This window comes from Cherax quadricarinatus, chromosome 32 (genome assembly GCF_038502225.1).
Source record: "Cherax quadricarinatus isolate ZL_2023a chromosome 32, ASM3850222v1, whole genome shotgun sequence".
Classification (NCBI taxonomy): domain Eukaryota; kingdom Metazoa; phylum Arthropoda; class Malacostraca; order Decapoda; family Parastacidae; genus Cherax; species Cherax quadricarinatus.
Genome location: NC_091323.1, coordinates 4,105,940 through 4,121,482, shown reverse-complemented (window position 1 = coordinate 4,121,482; position 15,543 = coordinate 4,105,940). Strand labels below are relative to the sequence as shown.

Sequence of the window (15,543 nt, the reverse complement as noted above, 5' to 3'; positions counted from 1 at the left end):
TGACGCCTACCTGTCAGGTATTCTCTGATCCATTGCAGTGCCTTGTCTGTTATGCCGCCTGGTCCTCCATCTTTTGCACTAATCTCATGTGTGGAAATGTATCAAAAGCCTTCTTACGGTCCAAGAAAACGCAATCTACCCACCTCTCTCTCTCTCTCTCTCTCTCTCTCTCTCTCTCTCTCTCTCTCTCTCTCTCTCGTGGGCTTCTGACACAGGATTTCCAGTCTCGGAATCAGTGCTGGTAGTCGTTTACAAACACATTCTTTTCTAGCTGGTCCTTCACTTTTCTTCTGGTAATCTTCTCAGTGACCTTGCATACAATACATATCAGTAACACTGGTCTGTAGTTTAATACTGCGTGTTTCTCCTTTTTTTTTTTTAATTGGGACTACATTTGCTGTCTTCCATACCACAGTTAGCCGCCCTTTTTCGATAGATATGTCATTGTGAGTCAGGTGGTGTGACCGGTGAGCTAGGAGTCATTGTGAGTCAGGTGGTGTGTGGAACACAGAGGACCTTGCTCCCTCTCTCAAGACCTACGGAGAGATGTTATCCAGCCTCATCGACTTTGAGATATCTAGTTCGCTTAGCAGCCTCTTCATCTCCTCCTCGGTTGTAAGTATCGTGTCCAGCACTTGTTGGTGTATCCCACCACTCCGTCTTTTTCGAGTCCTTTCTGTCTTCACTGTGAATATCCATTTGAATTCCATGCTGAGCTCCTCACATACTTCAAGGTTGTTTTTTGTAAACTCCCCTCCTTCCTTTCTCAGCCTGATTACCTGGTCTTTGGTGTTTTCTTCCTGATGTGACTGTACAGCATCTTCGGGTGAGACTTAGATTTCGTTGCTATGTCATTTTCGTATTGTCGTTGGGCCTCCCTCCTTACCTGCACACATTCATTTCTTGCTCTTCGACTACTCTCCTAATTCCCTTGGGTCCTTTACCTTCTATACTTCTTCCATTCTCTAGCGCACATGGTTTTAGCCTCTCTACACCTTTGGGTGAACCAAGGGCTCATTCTGGCCTTTTCATTATGACTGTTGCCCTTGGGTACGAACCTTTCCTCCTCTCATCTCATTACTGATTTCCTTTCCACTTCTCTGTCTCACCGAACCTCGTGCAGGAAATTCCTCATGCCTGTTTAGTCCCTCTCGTGTAGTTTGGCTTCATTTTTCCTGCCCTTCCTGACTTTTAGAACCACTTGATCACTAGCTCGTAGGGGCCTTTCATATGTGATGTCCTCTTTATCAGCACTACTCAAGGTATGAATACTAGGACCAGTCTATATATGTGTGTGTATGTATGTATGTATGTGTGTGTGTGTGTACTCGCCTCTTTGTGGTTGCATGGGTCGAGTCTTAGCTCCTGGCCCCGCCTCTTCACCGATTGCTACTGGGCCCTCTCTCTCCCCTCTCCATGAGCTTTATCAAACTTCGTCTAAAAACTATGTATGGTTCCTGCCTCCACTACGTCATTTTCTAGGCTATTCCACTGCCTGACAACTCTATGACTGAAGAAATACTTCCTAATATCTCTCTAACGCATTTGTGTTTTCAACTTCCAATTATGGCCTCTTGTTTCTGTGTCCCCTCCCTGGAACATCCTGTCTTTGTCCACCTTGTCTATTCCACGCATTATTTTATATGTCGTTATCACGTGTCCCCTGACCCTCCTGTTCTCCAGTATCGTCAGGCCGATTTCCTTTAATCTTTCTTTATAGGACATTCCCCTTAGCTCTGTGTGTGTGTGTGTGTGTGTGTGTGTGTGTGTGTGTGTGTGTGTGTGTGTGTGTGTGTGTGTGTGTGTGTGTGTGTGTGTGTGTGTGTATGAGTGTGTATACACAAATAATACAAGAGCTTTCACCCACCGATGAACGGTAGCCTAACACAGGAAACGCTTTCGTTGTCAATTATTTAATCAATACTTTCCCAAAAAGCCCTCTGACATCACAGTTCTGTTGATGTTCCAACCACAGCACACACTCTCCTCCCGAGCGCACGTACTGTACTTCCTCTGGTCAAACTGTTATAGCAGGTCTGGTTATAAAAGTCACTTACCTATACATTCCATGTCTTTACTCGTTAATATCAACACGAGCACTTGCATTTAGAAGTTGTGCCACATTCTGCACTATTTTTTTCGCATTCATTGAAGCAGAGGGGTCTGGGGTTATGCTATACTGGGATACCTTTTCCGGATCGCACAACGACCGAAATATATGTAGTATTATACACAAATTACCCGCACATAGAAGAGAGGAGTTTACGACGACATTTCGGTCTGACTTGGACCATTTACAAAGTCACCTTGTAAATGGTCCAAATCTGACCGAAACGTCGTCGTAAGCTCCTCTCTTGTATGTGCGGGTTATTTGTGTATCGTTCCAGCCACGGTATTGTGCCTTTTTTCTTATCTAATATTACTGTTTGGCAACTCACTTTTTTTTCTAATTGCAGGGACGAGGATCAAGTGCAGGCGCCGGAATTACAACAACATCAACACCAGCAATAACAACACAAACGACAAAAACTATATCAACAACAAAAGTTGCACATTGAAATGTGAAATGCATATAGGTCAGAGCGATTCGTTTGTAAGTAAAATTCTCAATTTTTATATACTTTCTAGCCTGACACGGTCAGCCACGAAATTATGGCTAAAATTTTCGTCCTCTCTCAGACCTGTGTCAGCCTAGCAACTCTTTGACCTCCACGTTAGTAATATATTAATGGAAATGTGTTTACTAATTGTTCCATTAATTTTCATAAGAAAGTGAAGTAACTAAATACATGGACGAACCTTTTGATACAATAAAATAGCCTATGCTTTATGAAATGGTAAAAGTTGAGTAAAGAATCTGGAAATTGGGAACATTAAGTCAGAATGTGCCTCACGAAAAGGAAATCTAAAGGCAAATTGATAATGTATGATTTCAACTTAGGTGATATAATTATACTAATTGTTACGAGAAGTAACGTAAAGGATAACACAAGTTACAGGAGCCTGGACGGAAGCACTGTGGCTGTAACATCAGCTGCGTAGAGCACAGCCCGGTAAAGCGCTCTCAGCCACCTATAATCAGCTAAATACAATCATACAAGTTCCCTTACGCAATTGCTTGGTTATGCCTGCCATAAGAAAGCTCGAGTATCTCACTTAAATATAATCTGGGCTATGTCACGTAACATAAATTTAGTAAAATCATCGAATCATCAACTATCGTTAAGATTTTCCCGCTGTCATATCCCGTGTGTGTCTACGTACAACAATTTGACATCAATTCCCGGCGCAGTGAACTTGTCAGAGGCTCGTCTTCCGAAGCGTGCAATTTTAACTATCTGTCAGCTGATAATACCGCCTCACATCAATTTGCTCTTCCATCAGCAGCTCCCAAACTAATTTCCTTCTCACCTGGCTTCATAACATCCATAGGAGGCCTCAATTACAGGCCAGCTGGCTTCATAGATTCATACGGACGCCGTATTTCCTCCAAGAGTACTCACATCTACAGAGAACGGTCCATGAAGGTGGGACGCTTGCTGGACGTGGTTGTGACTCTCATGGTCATTCTAGCCACACCCGCATCAGGTGAGTTTATAACCACTTGTCGTATATAGTCGCACTCGTGGGTCTTTACACACTTGACTCACGAAATCGGGGTTAGAACCCACGATCATAGTCTTAAAACTCCACACCGACGCGTTATTCACTGGGTCAGCTAGCCACAATAAGATTCATCCAACTAGGTATATTTATACACCATAGGAAGGTTAGCATAGGCACCACTGTGACCACAAATGGTGTATAAATATACCTAGTTGGATGAATCTTACTGTGGCTAGCTGTCCCAGTGGCTAACGCGTCGGTCTGGAGTTTAAGGACTAGGATAACAGGTTCTAACCTCGCCCGAGGTATCGTTTGTTTTTACACAAGTTGGTAATTATTCCTAGTAAAAGCAGGGGCAGAGATGTTGTCATTTGGAACACATATTGTTTTATTTTATGACCGTAGAACTCTGAATGGCTGTGATTTCCGAGGATTAATTAATATTATCACATTTTCTAACAGTGATTGAGTTGATTCCACTTAACTAATGTCTAGAGACATAAGCTAAGAATGATAGTATGATAATTAACTCACAACACAATCAGTGTTTGCTTACTATATCCAAGTTAAGAGTTTTATAAAATGGATTAGGAAAAGCATCAAATATCTTGAAGACAATATATAATAAACTGGAAGAGTTGTTAGGAAGTACTGTTAAAATCATGAAACAAAATGAGATGTTTTGATAACTGCATCACCTCGCACCTCGTTCAGAGAATGATTATCAGAATCTGCACTCTAGACCTTACCTAGGCCCAAGAAAAGATAATTAACACATTGAAACTCTTTTTTTTTATTATTTTCTGCTCTCCTTCATTACGCAGAATATAAGCATATTTATCGGTGTTCTTACTGCTAAAGAAATTTCGTTATGTGCACCACTGGGAGAAATTCTTAACACCGTGTTATTTAATATCCCGAATAATACTTTCCTAAATGCGCTACCTACCTCACCTAAACATATAGTTATTAGCTATGCTGATGATATGATACAACAGGGCGTAAGAGGATGGGTACCATTCTTAACGATATTCAAGTAATTTGTAATCCACAAGGCCTCGTCATATCTTCATCTAGACCAGGAGTCTCCACACTATCATTACGAGTGCCATGTCGTATATTTTGCATATTTTCGCGAGCCAGAGAAAAAAATCAGTTTTATAAATAAACATAAATGAATGAATAAGTTTTATCTGGATCATTTTTGTAATCGGCGATATATGGTTGAAAAAGAAAGAAATATTACACTTACAAAGACACAATATCGTGCTTACACTGTGAAATTATATTTATTTTTTATTATCACACTGGCTGATTCCCACCAAGGCAGGGTGGCCCGAAAAAGAAAAACTTTCACCATCATTCACTCCATCACTGTCTTGCCAGAAGGGTGCTTTACACTACAGTTTTTAAACTGCAACATTAACACCCCTCCTTCAGAGGGGTGTTAAAGTAAAAAATGTCAAACATTAACCAATGCTCTGAGAATAAAATTAATTACTGAACTGCAGATAAAAGCTGCCACATGATTAACTTGCAAAAGATTAATGGGAATTATGGAACTTTTTTTTTTTTTTTTTTTATTTTTTCAAAATATTGCCCTAAGTGAGGTGCTTCAAGCTTGAAGAGCCAATTATTAAAGTGAATTTCCAATGCTCTTCGGATAAATTTATGCGATATTTGGACTTGACATACTTCATTTTTTTTAAAAATTATTGTTCACAATGCTTCATTGTACCAAAAACTAATACTGATCCACAAGAAAATTGCTTCAAATCTGGGAGCATATCAGGCTGTAAAGATTTATAAACCTGGATCAGATTTCCTTCTTTATACTTTTCTTCCATCATGTCATCTGATTGGAGATTAATAATTTCCATTAGAAATTGACATGGGAGTGTTTCAACACTGGAGTCAAATGTTTTTTTGAGAAAGTTTTATTTCATCTGTTTTTTCGTCAAAATCACAAAATCTTTCCTGAAATTGTTTTTCCAAGTCATTCCTGATTTATGTTACTAACGAAGACGGAAATTCCGCTTTATTTTCTTCATGACATTTTTCACAACATGGGAAATAACCAAGTCAGAAACTTTCACCTGTTCTTCAAACAGCTTCAGTTTTGCCCTGAATGCCTTGACATGAGTGAATAGATCACAAATGAAATTTTTCTCACCTTTCAACTTCAGATTCACTTGATTCGTATGGCTTGTCACGTCTGCAAAAATGCCAATTTCCAAAGCCTGTCAGTGTTTGATAAAAGTGGTCCGGATCGATTCTTCTCTGTGAGAAATGAATCAATTTTCGTTTTGAGCTGAGAGAACCGTGATATAACCTTGCCATAACTAAGCCAATAAGGCAAGTCAACCAACTCAAAACCATTTTATTTCAGAAAATCACGAAACTGGCGATGGTTATGCCAGATATATACTGTTGAAACAACAGACTTCAGAACGCAAGACGTATCCATGTATTTTCCGCACAATGCTTGCTGAATGCAGAAACACGGGCTTTGAGAATCCATCATCCTCGCAAACTTTTGTGATTTGTCCATCCTAATTAACTTTCTTCACTCTAGACATGTTCTTTCCTCCATCAAGTATCACACATTGAAATTTATTCTACTCCAGGTTATATTCTAATGCAGGTTTTTTGCAATTCTTCGAAGATGTCTCCTCCGGTTCCTGTGCTCTGTATGCTATACATTGATGGTAATTCTTGTGTGACGTTAAATTCATTGTTGATGCCATGGATGAATACTACGAGTTGTGATGTGTCACTCACGTCGCCCCATTCATCAATAGTGAGAGAATAAAACTGAAAATTTCGTGATTTGTCTCAATTTGATGAAATATATTGCTTACTATATCCTCATTTCTACGAGCAGCAGTATTTAGCGCAAGGGAAATATGAACACATATGCAGTATAATGTGATCCTTTATTGACAACGTTTCGCCCACACAGTGGGCTTTATCAAGTCACAAACAGATCTTGTATAAACCTTGGTAATAAATACCGACAAGTTGGTTTAGAAAGACACGTAAGCAAACACTATAACATATTTATTAGAAAACGTTTCGGTCCTGGGACCTTGATCACTTCTAACATACAGAGGTAGAAAGACATTATATATATAGGCGGAGAGTGAGGTGTGACGCACGTGACCTGAGGAATGTCATAAGAACATAAGAATGGAGGAACACTGTAGAAGGCCTACTGGCTCATGCGAGGCAGGTCTTAATCAGAACAACCTCTATCTATGATGAGGACGGGTAGACGATGAAATCATGTGACTCCTGTGTTGTTGGGTTGGTGCTGCTTAAATTTTGTAGTTTCCAGTGTTGCGTTCTATAGTGTCGGTGACGGCGATTAGTGAGGCTTCTAGGCACCGTCGGCGTCTGAGGTCTGGTTCGGTGAGAACGAGTTGTGCCTCATTCCAGTTCATCAGATGCCCCGTGAAGTCTCTGTGGAGGACACAGGCGTATCTTACATCGTCTCTGTTAGAGGCATTTCGATGTTCATCATAGATAGAGGTTGTTCTGATTAAGACCTGCCTCGCATGAGCCAGTAGGCCTTCTACAGTGTTCCTCCATTCTTATGTTCTTATGACATTCCTCAGGTCACGTGCGTCACACCTCACTCTCCACCTATATATATAATGTCTTTCTACCTCTGTATGTTAGAAGTGATCAAGGTCCCAGGACCGAAACGTTTTCTAATAAATATGTTATAGTGTTTGCTTACGTGTCTTTCTAAACAAACAGATCTACCTGGGGTGGAAGGTACGCGAGTATTTATAGTCAGATTCAGAATGCTGGGTCAGGTGGAGAATGCTGCATCTGATCTACCGAGTGGGGTTATAGAGTCTAAAATCTTGGGTAGCTTGGAAGGGAGATTGGATAAGTTTGTGAGCAGACCTTCTGCAGTGTTCCTCCATTCCTATGTTCTTATGTGGGATAGCGATGAAGAAGTTTCTTGGCAAGTGGTTCAGCTATGTTATAGAAGCCATTGTTCTGGTTGAAGTTGTTGGTCATAGAAATAAGCGATGATTCCAGGATTTTCCGGTATTGAGTGTTGTCTTCTCTGGCGATAAGTCTTGAGTTTCTGTAGTTTATTAATTGGTTGTGTGAATTACGGTGTTGTACACAGGCATTCCTTGTAACGTCAGACCTGCTTGCGTATTGGTGTTCTGAAATACGTGTTTGGAGGTCTTGATTTTTCACCCATGTATAATTTGCTGCAGTCATTACAAGGGATTATGTATACCCCTCCAGAGGATGGAAGCTTGTCCTGTCTACTACTGGTGATGTCCATGATGGTCGTGATTGTGGAGGTAGATACTTGGAATGAGGTATTGGAAAAGATGTTGGAAACGTGTTTGGCAATGGAGTTGGTGGGAAGGATTATGTATCTCTTCTCGGCAGTGTCTTCTCTGGGTGTCGTCTGCAGTCTCTGATGAAGTGACAAGGATAGTGGAGTTTAGAAAATACTTGTTCAATTATAGTGCATTCTTCCTCAAGGAACTCGGTGCGCACAGGAAGAAGCCTATAATGACACCACGTTTAGTTTTGGTGTCGTGGTGAGAGTAGAAGTGGAGAAGATCGTTTTGAAACCATACCACGGGCGGGATTTGAACCCGCGGTCAGAGTCTCAAAACTCCAGACCGTCGCTGGTTCAAATCCCGCCCATGGTATGGTTTGTTTGCAATCGTGTCATTGCGATTTCGTGAGTCATGATCGTTTTGGTTGGTGGGTTTTCGATAGACTTTAAAACGAAGTTCATAGTCAGCTTTGGAGAGTAAAACATCAAGGAAAGGAAGAGTGTTGTCGACTTCTTCTTCAGGTCTGAACTGGATTGAGGGCTCGACCTGGTTGAGCTTGTCTTGGAGAGCTTGAACGTTGAAGCTTCTGGGAGTTACGAGAATGTCGTCAACATAACGGAGCCAGGTGACAGACGAAGGAATAATGGTGGAGAAACGCTCGGCTTCCAGATGTTCCATGTATAGGTTCGCCAGGACCGCACTGAGTTGCGAACCCATGGGTAGTCCAAAAGTCTGCTGAAAGAGGTGATTTTCGAAAGAGAAACACGTAAAGGCAACACATAGTTCAGCAAGGTCGATGAAATCGCTGGCTGGAATAGGAAGATCAAGTGAATCGTCAATTTTCCTGCGCAAGAGATCGATGGCTTGTGTAGTAGGTACTTTGGTGAATAGGGAAGTTACGTCAAGGTTGGAAAGTTTCTTGTTCCTGATGTTGATGTTGCGAATGCGAATGAGAAGATCACCCGAGTGTTTGAGATGTGCTGGATTAATAGTGCCCAAGAGTTTAGAGAGGTGTTTTGCGTGAATTCCTGAGAGTTGGTAGGGAGCACTGCCTATTCCCGAATATATGGGCCTCAATGGGATACGAGGCTTGTGAGTTTTTTGGCAGGCCGTACATTCTGGCAGGTCTGGGGTTGCTGGATATGGTGTGCAGAAGTTTCTTCCCTTGTTCTGAGTCTCTCAGAATGCGGCGAGTTCTTTGAAGAAAAGTTTTAGTAAGGTTGTCCACTTGGTTAGTTGTGAGAGGTTTGTAGGTATCTGGGTCATTAAGTAGATTGAGAATTTTGTTCATGTAATCGTCAGTATTCATGATAACAACACCACCTCCTTTATCAGTGGTGGTGACCCTGATGGTCGTGTTTTCTGCTAAACCTTTAAGTGCAATGATGTAACGTCGAGGTATGACTGGGGAGCTCCGTGTCGAGATGGCCGCTGAGATGATGCCTTGAAGATAACCTTTTTGAAAGTCGGAGTCGTTGTGTCTGTAGTTTTTGGCGATGAAATTGAGGTCTTGTTTTGGTTTCGTAATTCCTGTTGCGAATTTGAGGCTTAAGCTGAGGGCTTCAGTTTCTGTGGTTGACAGTGGACGAGATGAAAGATTTTGAAAAATTTCAGGTCTTCCTAAACTTTTCCAATTACTATTATCGCAGAGTGTTTGTAGTTTCCTAGTAAGTCTGATCTCCTGTTGAACATTCGCTGTGGTAACTCTACTCCGAATGATTTCGGCGGTGCGTCTGTTCATGTTGCCCCGGAGTGTTGTGCCTAGTGTTCTGGCTTGGAGAAAAGCTTCCTTTGTAGCATTGTTTAAGTCATCTGCACACTCTTCAAGGTAGTTCGGTAGATAATCAGATGCAGCATTCTCCACCTGACCACAGCATTCTGAACCTGACTATAAATACTCGCGTACCTTCCACCTCAGGTAGATCTGTTTGTGACTTGATAAAGCCCACTGTGTGGGCGAAACGTTGTCAATAAAGGATCACATTATACTGCATGTGCGTTTATATTTCCATTGTGTCGGTATTTTACACCATTTATTTCCATTTAGCGCAAGACTGAGGATTTTGAACAGATTTGCTTTTCTGGGGATAACTCTCTGTGCTTCCATTATACACTCTTTGATTAGATCTCCATCGGTGAATGGCTTTCCTCTTTTAGCTAACACGTAAGCTTCTTCGTAACTGGTCCTGGTTAAAGTTACATTTCCAACTCTCTTCTGGATAAAAAAAAACCTGTTGGATAGACACCTGCATTGCATTGATTCAAATATTTCCGAACGTTGTGGTCTTTTGAATTGGTAATAACTTATTTTGTGTTGGGACACAGAGTACCAAAGTACACTGTACTCCTTCAAAACTGCAACAATTTCGTGGCACACGACACACAAGGCTTTTTCACCTGCTTATACAAAGTACTTTACGCCCCATTGTTCATAAACAGGCGACACTCGCTTTTGCCTTACATAACTAAAGGGCATATCTGTAAAATGAAAACATTAAAACAAAATTTGAGCAAATTTTGATATATAAATTGTTACAAGCAACAAAATCTTTAATTTTAAGTGACTGAAAAAGAGGGTTTATTAGTTTTGCTATTTATTAACATTTTAAGTTGAGGGCATCATAAAATCTTGTGGCGGGTATACACAAATACAGTTACATAGATTATCATACATAGCAGCATATGTGTAAAGAATCTAGGATAATCCAAAAAAGTCAGGGTGAATTATTTCCAATGGAGTCCTTTACTTATTTCCATTAGGCTCCTCTGGAGACCCTTCCCCTAAAGCAAAGATATTGACAAGAAAACGACACTACCCCATCGATCTGTTTGGTGGGTGAAAACATCAGCTGCTATAAAGAATACAGATATCGTGTTGAAGATGTACCCTTCAATAAATCCATCGTACTACAACCAAATATGAAATGCTAAGATAGGCTAATGTTTTAAAAGCTGCTGTTTGCTACAACCTCAACTATGGTACTAGTGTGAGAACAGTGAGAATGATGTACAATACATATATTGCAACCTTAACTGATTATGCTGCACCCATGTTAATATTGCTAAGGGAAATTTTCTCCGGCCATTCTCCTCCGACCGAACCTAATTACCCCCCGAGTCCCCCCTTCCCTATCCCTTCCTCCCCATAACCTCACATTTTTCCCTTCCCTCTCTCCCAACCCTCCCCTTTTTGCAGTCCCGTTTGTAGCCTCTGGGATCATTCCCTGTAGCGTTACGTTTTCTAGGTGGAGGGTGGTGTGCTGGGGTTTGTCCCCCTCCGTGAGGTCCGTTGGGGGTGGTGTGGTTTGCCGTAGAATCTGAATTGTCTGAGGATGCGCTACTCCCTTCCCGGTTTCCGGGTCGTGGGTGGGATGCCCTTTAGATGATGTGTGTGTGTCTCCGGAAGCTGCCTGTTGGTTCTGTGGGATGACAGCTGAAGGAGGTATGCTTTGTGGTGGGTTTCTGACCGTCCTTTTTTTTGTCAGCCGAGGGAGATAGGTAGATGTGAGGCTGCTATCCTGGAGCGCTGGTTTACTGGCGTGAAGGGTAAGGTATGGCACGGGTTCCACGCTGCATCTTCACTGCCAGTGAGCTCGAGGCCCTCTTGGATGAGGGAGGCGATTTCGGCCCCTCCATACCTCCTAGCGACTGTCCCTCCGCTGTCCCTCTTTTCTTCTTTCCTTCTTTCTCTTTTTCTTAAACTAAAAAGAAAGGAAATGTCACGGAAGATGGTGCATCTTCCGTGACATTTCCTTTATTATTATGGAATCTTCACCTAGCGCAACCCTTCGTCTTCCCAGGCCCCATTTTGATTCCACACGCTGTTCTGACCCGGCTTCGTTGTCGGACCATTCTCCCGACTCTTCTCACACCCCTGTACCTTCTGCTGGTGACGCTTCATCACCTGCTTCAAGTGCTGCGGAGTCACCCATTTCAGTTCATACCGCTGCTTCTAACACGACTTTCACACTGCGTCGCGCTTCCCCGAATACGGTGCGATAGTTCTAAGATCGCCCACCTCCCTTGGGTCAGACCGCTCGCGGTTCTGCTCCTAAGCGTCCTCGACAACCTGCTGACGACAGTTCGTCAATGGCAGCTCAAAAACGACCTACACGACACTCGCTACCTTTGAATACTGGACTAACGAGTACGCAATGGAGACAATTCTTTTCTGTACAAACAACATCTCAAACTGCTTATCTTTCTGACCACGGAATTGGTAAAGCTATTTTACGGCATGTTGGCCAAAATATATCTTTCCATACTCTTCGAAGGGGAGCACATGTCTTAACAGTGCAGAATTCAGAGCAAACTCATGCCCTCTCCTGCATCACTTCCAGAGATAACATACCAGTCACTGTTCGTAAGGACGCTACTCTTAATTTTAGAACAATTAGCCCTTCAGAACCTCTCTATCCTCAAGGTAGTTACGTACATCCTGCCTGCTCGTGGGCAGAGACGCTCTCCTAGTAACATCGTTCCTTTAACTTTTTGACTGCCGTGACCTTCCGTCCTCTGTCTACATTGTGGGTCTTCATCTTGAGGTCTGTAAAGTTGTTGCCACTCCCCAACAGTGTCGTAATTGCTGGCGTTTTGGACACACCGCTAAACATTGCAGATCTATGACGGAATGCCTGGTCTGCGGGACAGCAGATCGTTCCAACATGTCATGTAGTCTTCCCCCATCTTGTCTTAATTGCAAGGAGCCTCATCCTTCCTTTTCATGCCGTTGCCAGGTTTATCGTAATGAACGAGAGATCTGTTATCTTAAAGAGTGTGAGGGCCTCACACTATGGATGTCTCTCAGCTCTGCCTTCAAGGTGAACTCCCTCGTGTCTCATATGCTCGGGTAGCCCAAAGACCTACAACCTCGACAGTTCTCCCGCCTCGTAATCCCCCTGCGTCTATGTCTTCCGGGGTCGCCCAAGTTTCTAATTCTTTTGCAGTTTATCCTCTAACACTCCTACCTCCGCACCACCACCACCTCCTACTTCATCTCACTCCTTGCTTTCTTCTCGTCTACTAGGGGAGACCGAGGCTAGTTGGCACACTTTTTTACGTTTTTGGTGATGAAAGAAAAACAAACGATTTTGGTAATTTTATACTTCCAGTGAAAAATATAAATCTTCCTCTTACTTATCATGAAATAAAAAAAATTATTTTCTTTCAATACAAAAGCACAGCATTCCTTAGAATAAAAACATTTGACGTGTTCCAACATGCCCCATGTACGGGGCAGGTTGGCACACACTATGGGGTAAGTTGGCACAGCAAATACTAATTGTAAATTTGGAATATGTAACGGTAAATTTAGATACTGATTATTCATAATGTTTCATTTCAAGAATATTCAGTTCCATAGAAACTTAAAAATCTTTTCTTAGTAAAGAAACAAACCTTTTTTAATAAAATAAAATTAAAAGCTGACTAGGTGTTATACGTTCAGTTGAAAATAATTGCACAGAATACTTAACACCTGAGGTGAACTTAATCTAAATCATCATCTGAGTCACAGTTGAGACATGTATAAAACAAAACTTTATCAGTGGAGGCTTCGTGGGCCCACAACTTGCACATTCTACACTGTATCCATACTACTCGGGGTTTGCTTTTGGAAAAAGGACAAATACAAACCAAACAGAGATTGTCCTCTTCATCTGAACTTTCCTCGTCACCATGAACACTATTTGATATCTTTTGATTGTTTCTTCTTTGCTTCTTTTGATATCTTTTCCAGTGTCCTTTTCACTGGTGTGTCAGTCAAAATGGCAGAGGGGCGTTTCCACCTGTTCATTCCACTTCTCTTCCTAGGACCAGCTTTATGCAATGGCCTCAGTTCTTCGGGAGTTGGGGCTTTCTTCCCACAGAGTCCAGAAGTAGAGGGTCTAAGTTCATTCTCATCTTGAAGTGAGGTTGACACTGTGGCAATTTGCCCCATTTTTGTTGAGCCAACTTGCCCCAACCATACCAAATGTTTATAAATGGTTTTAGTATATATTAATAAACCTAATATAAACTGTTTTATGTGTAAACAATTCTTAAACCACAAGTTAAACTATGGCTAAATTGGATATTTCTCATCTATAACCCCATAAATGTTACAGCAAACAATATAAGCTAATGATAATTTACTTACCGGCATCAAAATCAAAATTTTCCCCACTCCAGTTAAGTACTGCAACCTCTTGGTATTGTAGCTTGTTGGTGAGTGAGGAAGCACTTGGTGATCCTATGATGTAAATAACAACGCCGACTAGCGGTAAATATCTGAATTATTACAAGTGTGTCAACTTACCCCTGTTGTCAACTAGCCCCGGTCTCCCTTACCTGCACAAAATATATCTCCCGCCTCGAAGCCTCGTTCTCACCCTCTTTCCAGCTTTCACACGAAGGTAGAGGTTCACCCTCACCCTCGTGTAGTCCCCTCTTTTCTTGTTCCCCCCCAGCCTCTTTCCTCTCCTGTTACACTGCAGGCCTCTTCTACCCCAGCCGATGCATCTCTCTAGGTTCATACTCCCTGCCTCCCTCAGACCTGTGCAAGAATGGTGTATAATACCGACAAGATGAAATTATGACACATGTGCAACATCTGGGTATCTTTATTGTAGACGTTTCGCCATCCAGTGGCTTTATCAATACAAATTCTAGGACAGAGTCACTGGTAGTGACTATGCCCTCGTCTGCTACACTTGACGTTACTATATAAGCGCCATGCTCCTTGCTCCTGCTTCAGAATCTCCACGACTACGGTGCTCTTCGCACCTACTCCAAGGTTGAGGGACTGATTACCTCATCTTCTGTATATAGTCCTACTGTCTTCAAGCTATGTTCTAGAATTTGTATTGATAAAGCCACTGGATGGCGAAACGTCTACAATAAAGATACCCAGATGTTGCACATGTGTCTTAATTTCATCCCTCAGACCTCTTTGGTAACCTCTGTAGTTCCTCCGACCTTTCCTTGCAATGCCTCTCCTGTCTCTGACATCATAGCATCGTCGGTTTCCTTAACGACTGAGACGTTAGACGCTATTTCCAGCTATATTGGGGAGACGACACCTCTGATTGACACCGGGACTCCCTCTACCCCTTCTATTTCACGACCCTCGCAACAATCTATTCCTCTGCAACATTCACATTCTTCCTTACACGCTTAACGTTACCCCCACACGTTGACTTTACAGATCCTAATAGCCCATAGGTTTATCGTTTTTTTATTGTTGCCAATTTTATTTCTGTACATAATGTCTTTTATGCAATGGAACATTCGTGGCCTTACGGGCAATCGGGGACAACTCGGAGTTGCTCTCACAGTTGTCACCAGTATGTGTTGGGTTGCAAGAGCCTAGAATTTGTTCTTCTGTCATTCACCCCGTTTCAGGCTACATGCTACTATATTCTTCAGATTCTTTACCTGACGAATCTTCTTACGAAAGCGCACTTCTTATGTGCATTGACATACTATATCAACAAGTTTTTATTTGTTCCCAGCTACGTTTCACTGCAGCTCGGATTTATTTATACAAATGGATTACAGTTTCCTCTCTCTATCTTTCCCCCTCCCGTGCAGTCTGTATCTCTGATATTGCGTTTTTAATTTCTTATCTACGGCCGCCTAT

General features: G+C 42.0%; 1 protein-coding gene across 4 annotated transcripts in view; it reads left to right on the top strand.

Moving 5' to 3' along the window:
- LOC128690340 (uncharacterized) overlaps positions 1-15,543 on the top strand; it is a 316,053-nt gene that overhangs the window by 98,523 nt on the left and 201,987 nt on the right. For all 4 annotated transcript variants that reach the window (XM_070090422.1, XM_070090421.1, XM_070090424.1 and 1 more), the window contains exon 2: positions 2,457-3,588. In XM_070090422.1, coding sequence (XP_069946523.1) covers positions 3,522-3,588 — 67 coding nt within the window. In that variant the 5' untranslated portion in view covers positions 2,457-3,521. The remainder of the gene's footprint in view (positions 1-2,456; positions 3,589-15,543) is intronic.